A 13,702-nucleotide genomic window follows, 5' to 3' on the forward strand; every position below is an offset into this window, starting at 1 on the left:
TAGGAAGCCTGACTCCAGGGTGCATTATCTTAACCACCACTCAGGATACTTGATTAAATCTGTATTTTAAAAAAAGAAAGGAAGGAAAGAAGAAAAGAAAATAGTTTCCCTGAGAGAATAACTAGAACTTTGTACATAAAACACATGGCCACAAACCTCAGCAAGTTGTCTTTGTAACTCTGCTATCTTCTGTTCATATATCATTTTTCTGTCAGACACAATGGCCATTAAGTTAAATCGAATTTCACCTTCACTGTACCTAAGAAAAAATGACAGTTTATAATGTAATAAAGAAATGTAACACTGTTATAATTAAGATAATCTATTCTGATTACTCCCTTATTCTCTGGGGTAAACACAAATCTACCAATTGGCTAACCATAAAAACTGACATTTTAAAAAAGCTTTTGTAAAGAAGAGACATTACAACCAATATCACAAAAATACAAACAATCATAAGAGAATACTATGAAAAATGATATGCCAACAAATGGATAAATTCCTAGAAACAACCTTCTAAGACCGAATCAGAAAGAAATAGAAAATCTGAACAGACAGATTACTAGTTATATAACTGAATGAGTAGGGTTTTCCCTGATGGCTCAGTGGTAAAGAATATACCTGCCAACGCAGGAGATGTGGGTTCGATACCTGGGTTGGGAAATCACCTGGAGAAGGAAATGACAACCCACTCTAATTCTCTTGCCTGAAAAATCCCATGGACAGAAGATCCTGGGATTGCAACAGAGTCAGACATGATTTAAAGACTAAACAACAAACAATAACAATAGTTGAATCAGTAATCAAAAAAAAAAAAAAAATCCCAACAAACAAAATCCAAGACCAGATAACTTCACAGGGGAATTTTACCAAACATTTAAAGAACAGCTAATATTAATACTTATATTTCTCAAACTATTCTAAAAAAAATTAAGAGGAGAGAATACTTCCATACTCATTCTGAGTATGGCATTACCCTGATAAAAAATCAGAGACACTTCAGATAAAATTACAAGCCAATATCCCTGGTGAACACACATGCAAAAACTCTCAATAAAATATTAGTAAACTGAATTTGACAATACACTAAAAAGATCATACATCATGATCAACTGGGATTTATTCTAGGGATGTAAAGATGGTTCAACATACACAAATCAATTAGTGTGATAACTGCATCAACAAAACAAAGGGGAGAAATCACATGATCATCTCAATAGAGGCAGAAAAACTATTTGACAAAATTCAATATCCACTCATGATTAAAAACTCTTTAACAAACTTTGTACATATGGAACATATCTCAACACAGTAAGGGCCAAGCCTACTGCTAACTGCTAACATCATACTCAATGGTGAAAAGCTAAAAAGCTTTTCCTCTAAGATCAGGAACAAGACAAGGATGCCTACTCTCACCACTTTTATTCAACACAGTATTAGAAGTCCTAGCCACAGCAACCACACAATAAAAAGAAATAAAAAGCATCCAAATTGGAAAGAAAGAAGCAAAACTCACTATTTGCTGATGACATGAAACTAAATACAAAATACCCTAAAAACTATCAGAAAACTATTAGAGCTATTAATAGTTTTAATAGCTAATAAAAACTACTGCATTTCTATATACTAATAATGACTATCAGAAAGACAAACCAAGAAAACAATTCCATGTACAATTACTTCAAAAAGAATAAAATACCTAGGAATAAAGTTAACAAATATAGTTAACCATATCTACAGGGTGAAAACACACTGAATAACTGAATTTATCAGCAGAAACCATGGAGACCAGAAGGGAGTGGCATAACATTTCTCAAGTGCTGAAAGAAAAGACTATGAACCAGAGATAAAGTAAACTTCAGAGTAAAGAAAATTACTAGAGAGGGACAGCATTGCATAATGGTAAAAATGTCAATCCACCAAAATCAAATAGTGATCATAAGTGTTCATGCACCAAACAACAGACTGCAACAATATATAAAGCTTTAAAAACTGATAAAACCAAAATTAGAAACAGGCAAATTCAAAACTGTCTCTATTTGCAAATGATCTGACTATCTATGTAGGAAATGCCAAGGAATTCACAAAAAGCTTCTAAAGCTGGTGGGTGAGTTCAGCAAGGTTGAAGGATGCAAGACAAAGAAAGAAAAAAAATTAAACTTTATTTCTATACACTAACAATGATCACATGGAAATTAAAAATTAAAATACAGTATCATTCGTTATCAGTCAAAAGAACATGATCTACTTGGGATATAAATCTGAAAAAATATGTATGGAATTAGTATGCTAAAAACCACAAAATGCTGATGAAAGAAATTAAAGAAGATCCAAGTAAATGGAAGGTCATACCATGCTCATGGATTGGAAGCATCAGCTGAGTTTAAAAAAAATACCAATTCTCCTAAAATTGATGTTTGACACAATTCCTATCAATAGCCCAACAAGAACTTTTGTAGATACAAAATTACACTATAATTTACATGGAGGGCAGAATAACTATAACAGCTAAAACAACTTTAAAGAAAAAGAATAAAGTTGGAGGCATCAGTCTATTCTAAGACTTATAATAAAGCTACAGCAATCAAGACTGTGAGGTACTTGCAGAGAAGAGAAAAACAGATCAGTGGAACAGAAGAGTGAACCCAGAAACAGACCACACAAATGTGCCCAACCGGATTTTTTTTTTTTTATAAGGGTGCAGGAGCAGTTCAGTAAAGGATAGCCTTTTTTAACAAATGGTGCTAAACCAATTGAAAATATGAAGCAAAAAAATGAACCTTGACCTAACTTCACATCACACAAAAATTAACTCAAAATACATCACAGACTTGTACGTAAAATATTATCCTATAAACCCTTAAAGAGAAAAAGGGGAAAATCTTTGGGACCTAGGTCTAGGCAAAGATTTCTTAGGTTGGACAACAAAAATACATATTGGGAAAACTGATAAACTGGGCTAGACTGGAATGGAGAGCTTTTACTCTGTGAAAGACCACGATGGGAGGATGGGTCGATGGGACTGGGAGAAACTGTTTTCAGTCAAGTGTCTGAGGAAGGACTGGTGGTATAAAGAACCTCAAGGCTCCACAGTCAGAAAACAAACAATTCAGTTACAAAAGAAACAAAAGGCATGATCTTCAACATTAGTCATCAGGGAAATGCAGATTAAAACCACAAGGAAATATCACTACCCACCTATTAAAATGGCTAAGAGAAAAAATTTTGACAAAACCAAATCCTAGCTAGCTTGTGGAGAAACTGGATCACTTATACTATACTGCAGGTGGAAATGTAAAATAAAATAGTACAGCCACTCTGGAAGAGTTTGTCAATTTCTTTAAAAAAAATCAAACATGCATTTACCATACAGCTAGGTATTATCTCAGAGAAACAAAAATTTATGTTCACATAAAAATATGTACACAAATGTTTACTGCAGCTTTATTCATAATAGCAAAAACCAGAAAATAATCCAGATGTCCTTCAATAGGTGAATGGGCAAAAAACAATAATAATAATAATAATAGACTATCCATACCATGGACTCCTACTCATCTATAGAAAAGAAGGTACTACTGATAATACTAAACATCCTGGATGAATCTCCAAAGAATTATACTAGGTGAAAAAAGTCAATTCAAAAAGGTCATATATTTTATGATTTCATTTATGTGACACTCCTAAAATGACAAAAATTATAGAACTAGGGATTAAGGATGGGGGGTGGCAGAGCAGGGGTGTAGTGGTTGCAGCTATAAACGGGCATCATGAAGAACCACTGCGGTGATGGAATTCTCCTGCATCTTGACTGTATCAGTGTCAGTATCTGGCTGTGACACTGGACCACAGTTTTACAAGATGTTCCTCCAGAAGGGTAGAGGGTACACAGGATCTCTCTAATTTATTTTTATAACTTAATGTGAATCTATAATTATCTCAACATAAAAATTAATTTAATAAAAAAGACAGACAGTCCTGAAACAATAAACTTCACAAAATAACTGTATAAAATATCTACCTGAACAGAGATGTGCATATTTAGCTTCTATGAAGACAAGATAACTTATTATTATGTAGAATTTAGAAATTTTTCTGTATGATTTCCTGAACACATTAATCCAAAGAAAAAGTTCAGTAAGTATTGTTAAAACAACAATAAAAAAAAAAGCCTTAAAGAAATGTTTAAAAATGAGGACATTCATTATGCCAAAGAGATAAGCTGAGCATTTACTTTTGTATCCTTTTTTCTATGACTGGCCTCACTGCGCTGATCCAATCATCTTGATTGCATGCACCTAGGAAGAAATGCAAAAGCATTTACTTCAGATTTGACATCAATATTATTTCAAAAGTTTATTCAAAGTATTTTTTATTAATATTTTGGCAAATTCATTATAGTAAAAAACTTTTTAGCAAAACTATGTTAAGCTTCAACTCTTACTTTCTCAGGAATGATTAGGGGGAAATGATAAGTTATCATAATTTGCATTGTCACATTATTGTGTCCCTTAGCGGTGCTAGACAAATGTTTGAGAAAGTAATGAATTAGGGAATTATTTCATTAAAACTCTTGTCTCTGTGAGATAAGGATGACTGCCTTTCATATTACAGATGATGAAACTGAGGGCTAAGAAAAGCCCGCTCATATGTTAGTGACAAAATAAGGATTCAATCCTTATTTGACTCCCCACCATCACAACTATAGAAAAAAAAATACTGAAATCTACACACAATGCAAAACTGATTTTACCCAGTTATTTTAGTCCTCCCTTTTTACCTATATTTTAGCATGGCCACCAGCTGTGTAGCAAAACTGGTCGTTCTGTTTTATAGTTAATGTCCTTTATAGCTGATGGATCCAATGAATAGAGAATGGCTGACCAGACAGATGCCAAGAGAAAAAATGCAGAGATCAGATCAACCCTCAACCAGAGTGAATCAACTTCTACATAATTAAAAGAACATTCTATTAATTTTCTTTAAGAAACATAGAAAAATAAATATTTTTAAACATGTAAATCTGCATTAGCTGAACTACTGGTTCCAGGCATGGGTGTGGGCAGTTAAGAACAGAATAAGCAAAATAAAACTGCAAATTTTATTTTTTAATCTGGAAGTATAAAGTTTTGTGAACAGCAAATAACATTCAGTTCAGTTCAGTTCAGTCGCTCAGTCATGTCCGACTCTTTGCGACCCCATGAATCGCAGCACGCCAGGCCTCCCTGTCCATCACCAACTCCCGGAGTTCACTCAGACTCACGTCCATCAAGTCAGTGATGCCATCCAGCCATCTCATCCTCTGTCGTCCCCTTCTCCTCCTGCCCCCAATCCCTCCCAGCATCAGTCTTTTCCAATTTCATAAAAACAGGTTTCCCTGAACTTAAACCGAACTTTAAAAAGAGAAAAAGAAAACTTAATGAGGTAAAATACGGAGTTAAACTTCTTTTGTGGGTCTGTTAGTTCATTACTAGATCAGAACCACCTCAGCCTCACTCAATAACCATTTATCATGAGCTCAAGGCTGGAGCTGGGGTGGGATCAGGACAAATCCACCCTTTGGCACAAAGGACAGCACAGTACTGCACTATTTAAATAGAAGCTTTGAAGAAAAACATTTCTATAGACTGTTGAACACTGAATTACAGAGATTCTGAAAGATCTAAATTCAAGGGAAAATATTTTACCACAGATGACAGGGATGGGATCATATTTCTTATCAATAACAAGTTAAGTTCACTGAAAGAAGTAGTTTTTAAAAGTTAACTGAAAAATCAAAAATAAATTATGTAATCTAGGGACTAAAAACACTTTTCTCATAGGAAAGAATTAAAGGTCCCAATGAAACTACAGTAGTCAACATGTCCTCACTGTCTATTACTTAGTTTCATAAAGGACTGAAGAGCTTAAGGACATCACCTCCCCTTTCAAAACCTACACAGCACTGGGACTGAAACAAAGGTGAACATCTAATCCTTTTTTCTTCATCAAAATGGAAATGCCAGAAATAGGAACCACATTACCTAAGTCAATCGGTCCTTCTCTTAATCCATCTAGTTCATACAGTCTTCCATTAACAGGAACATAACTGACAAAGTGAAAAGCATCTTCTTCTTTTGCTGCTGTCTTAGCATCAAATTCAAACATTTGCTGTCTACAGGGAAGAGAAAAACAATGAGAAACAAATCGGCAAAGATAAACCAGCAAATATTATATTTAATATAAAGTCTCTTTACCTGGCAAAACTGTTGTGCACTTGTCGGATGACATCTGAATTACTCAGCGCCAAACCTTTCATCTGAAATAAGTTTTAAAAGTAGCCTATTAAAATAAGAACCACCACAAACATGATATTTTAGGAATAATAAGATTGTACTCACAGCTGCATCAAAACTTTGTGAAAATTCTTTAAACTCTGATAATGTCTCTCCTAAATGGACATCTTGATGTGTGCAGTTCAATAACACACTTACTATGGCTTGAGTAGCACAAGCATTATTAATTACCTATAAAATATAAAAGGAAAAATATTATCAATGTGTTTAAAAAAAACCCAGCTTTCAACTGGTGACACTGACCCCTAAAATATGAAAAAAATAATAGCTTCCAAATTTTACTTAATATAGTATTAGCATAAACATAATAAACATGAGTAATTTCCATTTTTAATCTATTTTCAGGAATTTTATGCAATTCTGGAGCTGAATCAAATAAATTAAATGAACTCATAATTGAAGACTAGTTAGAGTAACGAAACCAATCTTTCCTGCTCTAAAATATACCTGATAAAACCAAAAGAGCCTATCCTTCCCTCTTATTCACTTCCTAATAAGCTTGTCTCTACCTACAAATATTCAATCCAAATTTCAGAATCCAGTGCAAACTCTAACTTACCTGTGTAATTTTAGAGAAATTATGCAACAATCTATATTAGTTTCTTCCCTCATTTGAATTCCTAAAAAACGACAGCACATACAGCAGTAGTATACTGTCCACATATTTTTCAATGCAATCTTTACAGCCCTAACCTCTAGCTATTAACTATTTATTTAACAAATTGTGAGGACCTTACATTCTACTGAGAGAAGAAAACATTCAAATAGCACTTCTGTGCCAAGTACTTTTCTAGGCTTCTTTTAATCCTGTCAGTCAACAGTTTAAGAAGAAGGAGTAATATTATTATCCTCATTTTACATTTGTGGAAGCTGAGGAACAAAGAGGTTAAGTAACTTGCCCAGAGGGCACAGAGCTAAAAGGCAGGTGATCCGGTGTGAGAAATCCCTGTACTTAGCCAACACTGGAGGCTGGCTCCATACACACTTGTGGTCTCTCCAACGAGATTATAACCTACTTATGGACAAGGGCTTCTGCCACACTCCCTACAGCACCTACTCAGAGTTGAGATTACAGAGCTGGAAAGAGCCTCAGACCATCACTGCAAACGCCAGCTAGATTCATTGTAAAGTTAAACTTGATAAATTATTTTTTAAAATACAATTTATTCCTACTGCTGTATTTCATTACTACACTGTAATTAAAAACCATTTTCCAAAAATGTTAATTCATTTATGATCTGACAATTTGATAAATTACTTCTATTTTGCCTGATTTCAAAATAAAATCCTTCAATCATCTTCCTTCATTAACTCTTACACTCTTACACTTTTTTGTGGTCAGAGACTTTTGAAATCTTATAAATATTTGTGAGTTCTTACACTTTTGACTGCAGTATGTTTAAGAAATTCCTTGATAAGCCTGCTTTTTCCATTAGAGAACACTCTCTTACTCCCAACTCTCAAACAGTAATAACACCACACTCTTCGAATTCCCCTTACAGTATTTTGTACTCAAAACTATCCTATGGTTGGTGATTAGAGAAAAGTAACAGTAGATCTAGAATCCAATTAACATTGCCACTGACTTCTTTTAATATGTATTCTGATCTGAATCACAGTTCTTCAGTAAATTTGGATGAAAATTTGTAATGATTAAAGGAGACATCATAAAGGTCATTAACTAAAATAAGACGTAGGGCTCTCTTATCTTGGGCCAAAATTATCTGGGGATGGGTTGGTAGGAGTGAAGTCAACAGAAGTTAAAATTTATACTCATTCACACATTCTTTCAAAATGATGACACATTAAAGACACAGTCTATACCCAATGCTAGACACTCGACACTGAGGCTATGGCAGGAAATACTAAAAAACACTCCTATGATCTAAGAACTTCAAATCTGTAATCTATCTCTTCAGAAATTTTTTTTAAAGGATTAGTAAAGAACTCTATGTAAAATCATCAAACTGTATACATTAAATATGCAGGTTTTTTGTATATGTTATATTTCAATAAAGTTGGATTAAAAAAAAAAAGACAGAGAGAGAGAATCATGTGGTTACTGATACTCCTCTTCTGTAGTTAATAAGGACTTAACAGTATCCATGATTTATTACCAGCCTGTTTTGTGTTTGTGTGAAGAATAGTCATTATGTGTGTGCATGGGTATAAATATGCCTCTTCAGGTTTTTAAATGAGTTTAGTGCCACCAACTGGCAAGGCTATAAACAGCACATGAGTCTCACTCGGGGGATCTTCCAAGACCCCCAGGGGATGCCTCAAACATGCACAGTACCAACCCCAAAAAATAAAATGTTCTTTCCTATGCTAATGGGCTGGTAGCATCCACGAGGGGCAAAGGGATGCATCACACCCCATGTGGGATGGAGGACAGCATGAGATTTCGTCACACTATTCAGAACTGCACACAGTTTAAAACTCATGGTTTACTTCTGAAATTTTCCATTTAATATTTTCAACTAGAGCTGACCAAAACCATGGAAAGTAAAACAGCAGATAAGGGGGGGAATACTGCACAGAAGTAGCAAAAATTTCTTTTTTCAGACACTAAAAAGTGCACAGCCATTCAGTTCAAATATTTACTGAAACACCCACTGGGGGCCAGACACTGTGATAATGCTGAACACACAGTGAACGTAAGAGATGCGGTCCTTGTCCTCATGAAACATGTAAAAATCACCTTATATACATCCTTTCGGAAGAACTTAAACTTATTTCAGAAAATAATTTCTGCAGTATAAATTATGTATACAGTCCCCAACTGCTTAAATCTTTAACTAGTCCTGAGTGTTCTACTAAAAGCATTCTGACTTGTAACACACTTAAATAAAGCAGTACAGTTTAACAACAGAAGGAAGGCTAGACCAGGAGGTCACAAGAAGGGTTGCTCCAGAACCTTAGGAATTTGGTCTGAATTCCTTGAAGAGGCCATATATTCTCTAATTCATCTGAGCTCTTCCACTCTCTACCTCTTACACAAAATCCAATTCACACATTCATGCTGCCAGCTACCTGACTTCACAACACACGGGCTAGAGAACAACTTCTTATCCTGGTGTACAGAAAAGAACATGGCAGATGCCTAGAGAAATACATCTAAAACTGCTTGAAGTACTGCATTATAAATTATAGTCAATCTTCACTGAGTCATAGCTATAGGATAAATTAATAATTTTTTTAATATTTATTAACAGACTTTATTTTCTTGGGCTCCAAAATTACTGATGGTAACTGCAGCCATGAAATTAAATGACGCTTATTCCTTGGAAGAAAAGCTATGACGAACCTAGACAGTGTATTAAAAAGCAGAGACAGGACTTCCAGTTCAAGATGGTGGTGTAGAACACATACTCATCTCCCCCCTGCAAGAGCACCAAAATCACAACTAGCTGTTGAGCAGCCATCGACAGGAAGACACTGGGATCTACCAAAGAGACACCCCACATCCCAAGACAAAGAAGAAGCTGCAGAAAGACAGCAGGAGGGGCACAATCATGATAAAATCAAATCCCATTCCCGAAAAGTGGGTGACCCACAAAATAATACCAAAGAAGTTCTCCCACTGTTGTGAAGGTTCTGAACCCCATGTCAGGCTTCCCAGCCTAGGAATCCGACAAAGGAACTTAGAAACCCCAGAGAATCTGAACTTGAAGGCCAGCAGGATTTGATTACAAGATTTTCACAGGCTAGGGGAAACAGAGACTCTGTCTCAGAGGGCACAAACAAAACCTTGTATGCACCAAGACTCAGAGGAAAGGAGCAGTGACTCCACGGGATACTGAACCAAAACTACCTGCTACTCTTGAAGGGTCTCCTGTGGAGGTCTGGGTTGGCAGGGGCTCACCACAGGGATGGGGGCACTGGCAGCAGCAGTCTGGGAAGGTCCCCTTTGGCATAAACCCTCTTGGAGGTTGCCATTAACCGGACCACAGAGCCTGCAGACCAGAGGGCTGGGCCAAAAAAACTACCAGGGAGGGAATCCACTTGGATTAAAGCTTACTGAGCAAGGCCCTGCCCACTAGAGCAAGAGCCAGTTTTTCCCACCACCACTTTTAAGAGAGCACTGAAAGCATAGTAGAACCTAGAGAACGGAGAAGGGAATTCACTCTAGAAAGAGAAAAGGGTACAAAAAGGAACAAATTGAGATGAGATGTTTGATAACAATAAGTATATCGGTCTGCCTGTATTAGTATGCTTGTAGTCAAGAATATGGGGTCCTTAGTCATCTACTAAATCAGTATTGATAAGCAATCAGGAGCTTACCCTAGGAGTAAGATATTTTAAATAGGAAATAGCAGTAAAAACAGTGATTCAGAAAGGTTCGGTTTAATACAATTTACAGGAAGGACTGAAAATAGCTAAAAACAAACAAGATCCACTGGGTTGCTACCCTAATGCTGCTGCTGCTGCTAAGTCGCTTCAGTCGTGTCCGACTCTGTGCAACCCCATAGACAGCAGCCCACCAGGCTCCTCCATCCCTGGGATACTCCAGGCAAGAATACTGGAATGGGTTGCCATTTCCTTCTCCAATGCATGCATGCTAAGTCGCTTCAGTCGTGTCCGACTCTGTGCAACCCCACAGACAGCAGCCCACCAGGCTCCTCCATCCCTGGGATACTCCAGGCAAGAATACTGGAATGGGTTGCCATTTCCTTCTCCAATGCATGCATGCTAAGTCGCTTCAGTCGTGTCCAACTCTGTGCAACCCCACAGACAGTAGCCCACCAGCCTCCTCCATCCACAAGGTTCTCCATGCAAGAATACTGCAGTGGGTTGCCATTTCCTTCTCCAACCCTAATGCTCGTGGTTGTTTAGTCACTAAGCCATGTCTGACTCTTTTGTGACCCCATGGACAGTATGCCTGCCAACCTCCTCTGTCCATGGGATTTCCCAGGCAAAAATACTGGAGTGGGTTTCCATTTTCTTCTCCAGGCAATCTTCCTGACCCAGAGATCAAACCCATGTCTCCAGCATTGGCAGGCAGATTTTATACCACTGAGACACCAGGGAAGCCCCATACATAATGCTGCTAAGTCGCTTCAGTCGTGTCCGACTCTGTGTGACCCCAGAGACAGCAGCCCACCATGCTTCCCCGTCCCTGGGATTCTCCAGGCAAGAACACTGGAGTGGATTGCCATTTCCTTCTCCAATGCATGACAGTGAAAAGTGAAAGTGAGGTCGCTCAGTCGTGTCCAACTCTAGCGACCCCATGCACTGCAGCCTACCAGGCTCCTCCGTCCATGGGATTTTCCAGGCAAAAGTACTGGAGTGGGGTGCCATTGCCTTCTCTGCATACATAATGCTAGTATGAAATAATAAAGGGCAATAGGTTAATGGAGCAAACAAAACCAGGATCACGCAAATGTGCAAGTCAGAACTCAAGGTGTCAGGTATATAACTAAAAATAAGATTAAAACAAAATAAGGGGATACGAATAACAATCATACAAAACAATTTTGTAAACTTAAACTAAAATGGAGAAATTAAAAAAAAATCTTACCAGAACTAAGTCAAGAAAAAATAAGTAGCCCAAATAAGTCTTTTAACTAGCACATGGCTACAGTAGTTAAAAATACATTCACAAAGAAAAAACCAGGCACAGATGATTTCATAGGCCAATTCTACCAAAATTTGAAGAAACAGACCATTTAAATTTTATACAAATTCTTCAGGACAATTACAAAACAGAAGAAATTTCAACCCAATTCATGAAATAAGCACAGCCTTAATATTAAAACTAGCCAGTCATTACAAGAAAGGAAAATTGAGGCCCATTTCATTCAAAAATATAGATGCTAAAAAAAACTCTAAACAAATATTGAATTAAATTCAACAGTGCATAAAAAGAGAATATATCATGACCAACAGGGCTTATCTTAGATATGAAAGAATGATTTAATATTAGAAAAATTCATAAATGTAACTAATCGTATTAACCTATTAAGAGGGAAAATAAAAGTGATCATGTTAACAGATGCAGAAAAGCATTTGAAAAAACTTAGTCCTTCCATAATAAGGACACTTACTAAATTACTAAAAGAATGTCCTTACCCAAAAAAAAATATTAAGGACAAAAAAAATCTGAAATGGAAAATGGTAAAAGCATTCCCTCTAAAATCACATTGATTTTATTGGAGGTTTAAACCAGGCAATAAGATAGGAAAAATAGAGACAGAGGGATTCAAAATAAGGAAATAAGTCTGGTATTATTGATAAAGTAATTTAGATAGAAACACTTCTCTCAAACCAACAAATAACAGAGATAACAGAGTTGAGGAAGATGGCTAAATAAAATATTAAGACATAAAAATTAATTATCTTTTATACTAGCAGCAAACATCTAGAAAATACAACTGAAGAAAAGATGATTTATAACAGAGATATCAATAAATTAAAATAACTCTAACAAAATATGTAAAAGACCTTTATCAAGAAAATTATGCAACATATTAAAGATAATAAAAGCTTAAATGCACATATAAAAGTAAATAAATAAAAGCAGGTCTAAATAGAGAAACATATTATGTTTGTGACTTAATATCATGAAGATATAAATTCTCCCCAAGTTGATATATATATTCAATGTTATTGGAGTCAAAATTCCAATACAAGTTTTCATACAGTTTGATACAGTTTGATAAGATGTCTGAAATTTATATCAAGAGCACAGGAAGGGTATTTCCAAAAAAGAGCAGGTAGGGGAGACATGACCTATTAGATGTAAGAACTTACAAAGGAGTGAAAAGAATTAAATCAGGGTGGTATGGGCACAGAGACAGACAAAAGTGATCAGTACAACTCAGGAAACACACACACACGTATGGAACACATATACAACAGGGGTGGCATGTCAGGTAAATAAGGAAATATGGATGTTCAAAAAAAGGGTGATCCAGGTGGGAAAAAGGTAAAATTGAAACCCTACCTCACGTGATATACCAAAATCCAATTCCTGATGAATTATGGACATAGATATCAAAAATTAAAACTTAAATGTATAGGTAAATATCTTTCATAACTTCAGATAGATAACACTTTATTAAACAAGATACAAAAAGCACAGGCTCTAAAATACAAATTTCCATCATCAAAAAACACCCATAAAAAGTAACACAATAAAGTACCAATTTGAAGAAGCAGTATCATGAATATATAAACAATGCCTATAAATCAAAAAGAAAAGTACATTAATCCTACAGAAAAGTAACTTAAGACTTTCACAGAAGAAACACATATGCCACTAGGTATCAAGACCCTATCAACAGGATTAGTGACCAGGGAGATGTAAACTCAGACCACGAAGACATACCATTTTAGAATGAGCTGGCTGGCAAAAATCAATGAGG

The 13,702-nt window shown here is 35.9% G+C and overlaps 1 protein-coding gene across 4 annotated transcripts in view; it reads right to left on the minus strand.

Moving 5' to 3' along the window:
- UCHL5 (ubiquitin C-terminal hydrolase L5) overlaps positions 1 to 13,702 on the minus strand; it is a 42,320-nt gene that overhangs the window by 9,034 nt on the left and 19,584 nt on the right. For all 4 annotated transcript variants that reach the window (XM_025286102.3, XM_006061414.4, XM_006061416.4 and 1 more), the window contains 5 exons: positions 6,381 to 6,506; positions 6,237 to 6,298; positions 6,024 to 6,154; positions 4,235 to 4,298; positions 157 to 259 (listed from right to left, as the gene is read on the minus strand). In XM_025286102.3, coding sequence (XP_025141887.1) covers positions 157 to 259; positions 4,235 to 4,298; positions 6,024 to 6,154; positions 6,237 to 6,298; positions 6,381 to 6,506 — 486 coding nt within the window. The remainder of the gene's footprint in view (positions 1 to 156; positions 260 to 4,234; positions 4,299 to 6,023; positions 6,155 to 6,236; positions 6,299 to 6,380; positions 6,507 to 13,702) is intronic.

This window comes from Bubalus bubalis, chromosome 5 (assembly GCF_019923935.1).
Source record: "Bubalus bubalis isolate 160015118507 breed Murrah chromosome 5, NDDB_SH_1, whole genome shotgun sequence".
NCBI lineage: Eukaryota > Metazoa > Chordata > Mammalia > Artiodactyla > Bovidae > Bubalus > Bubalus bubalis.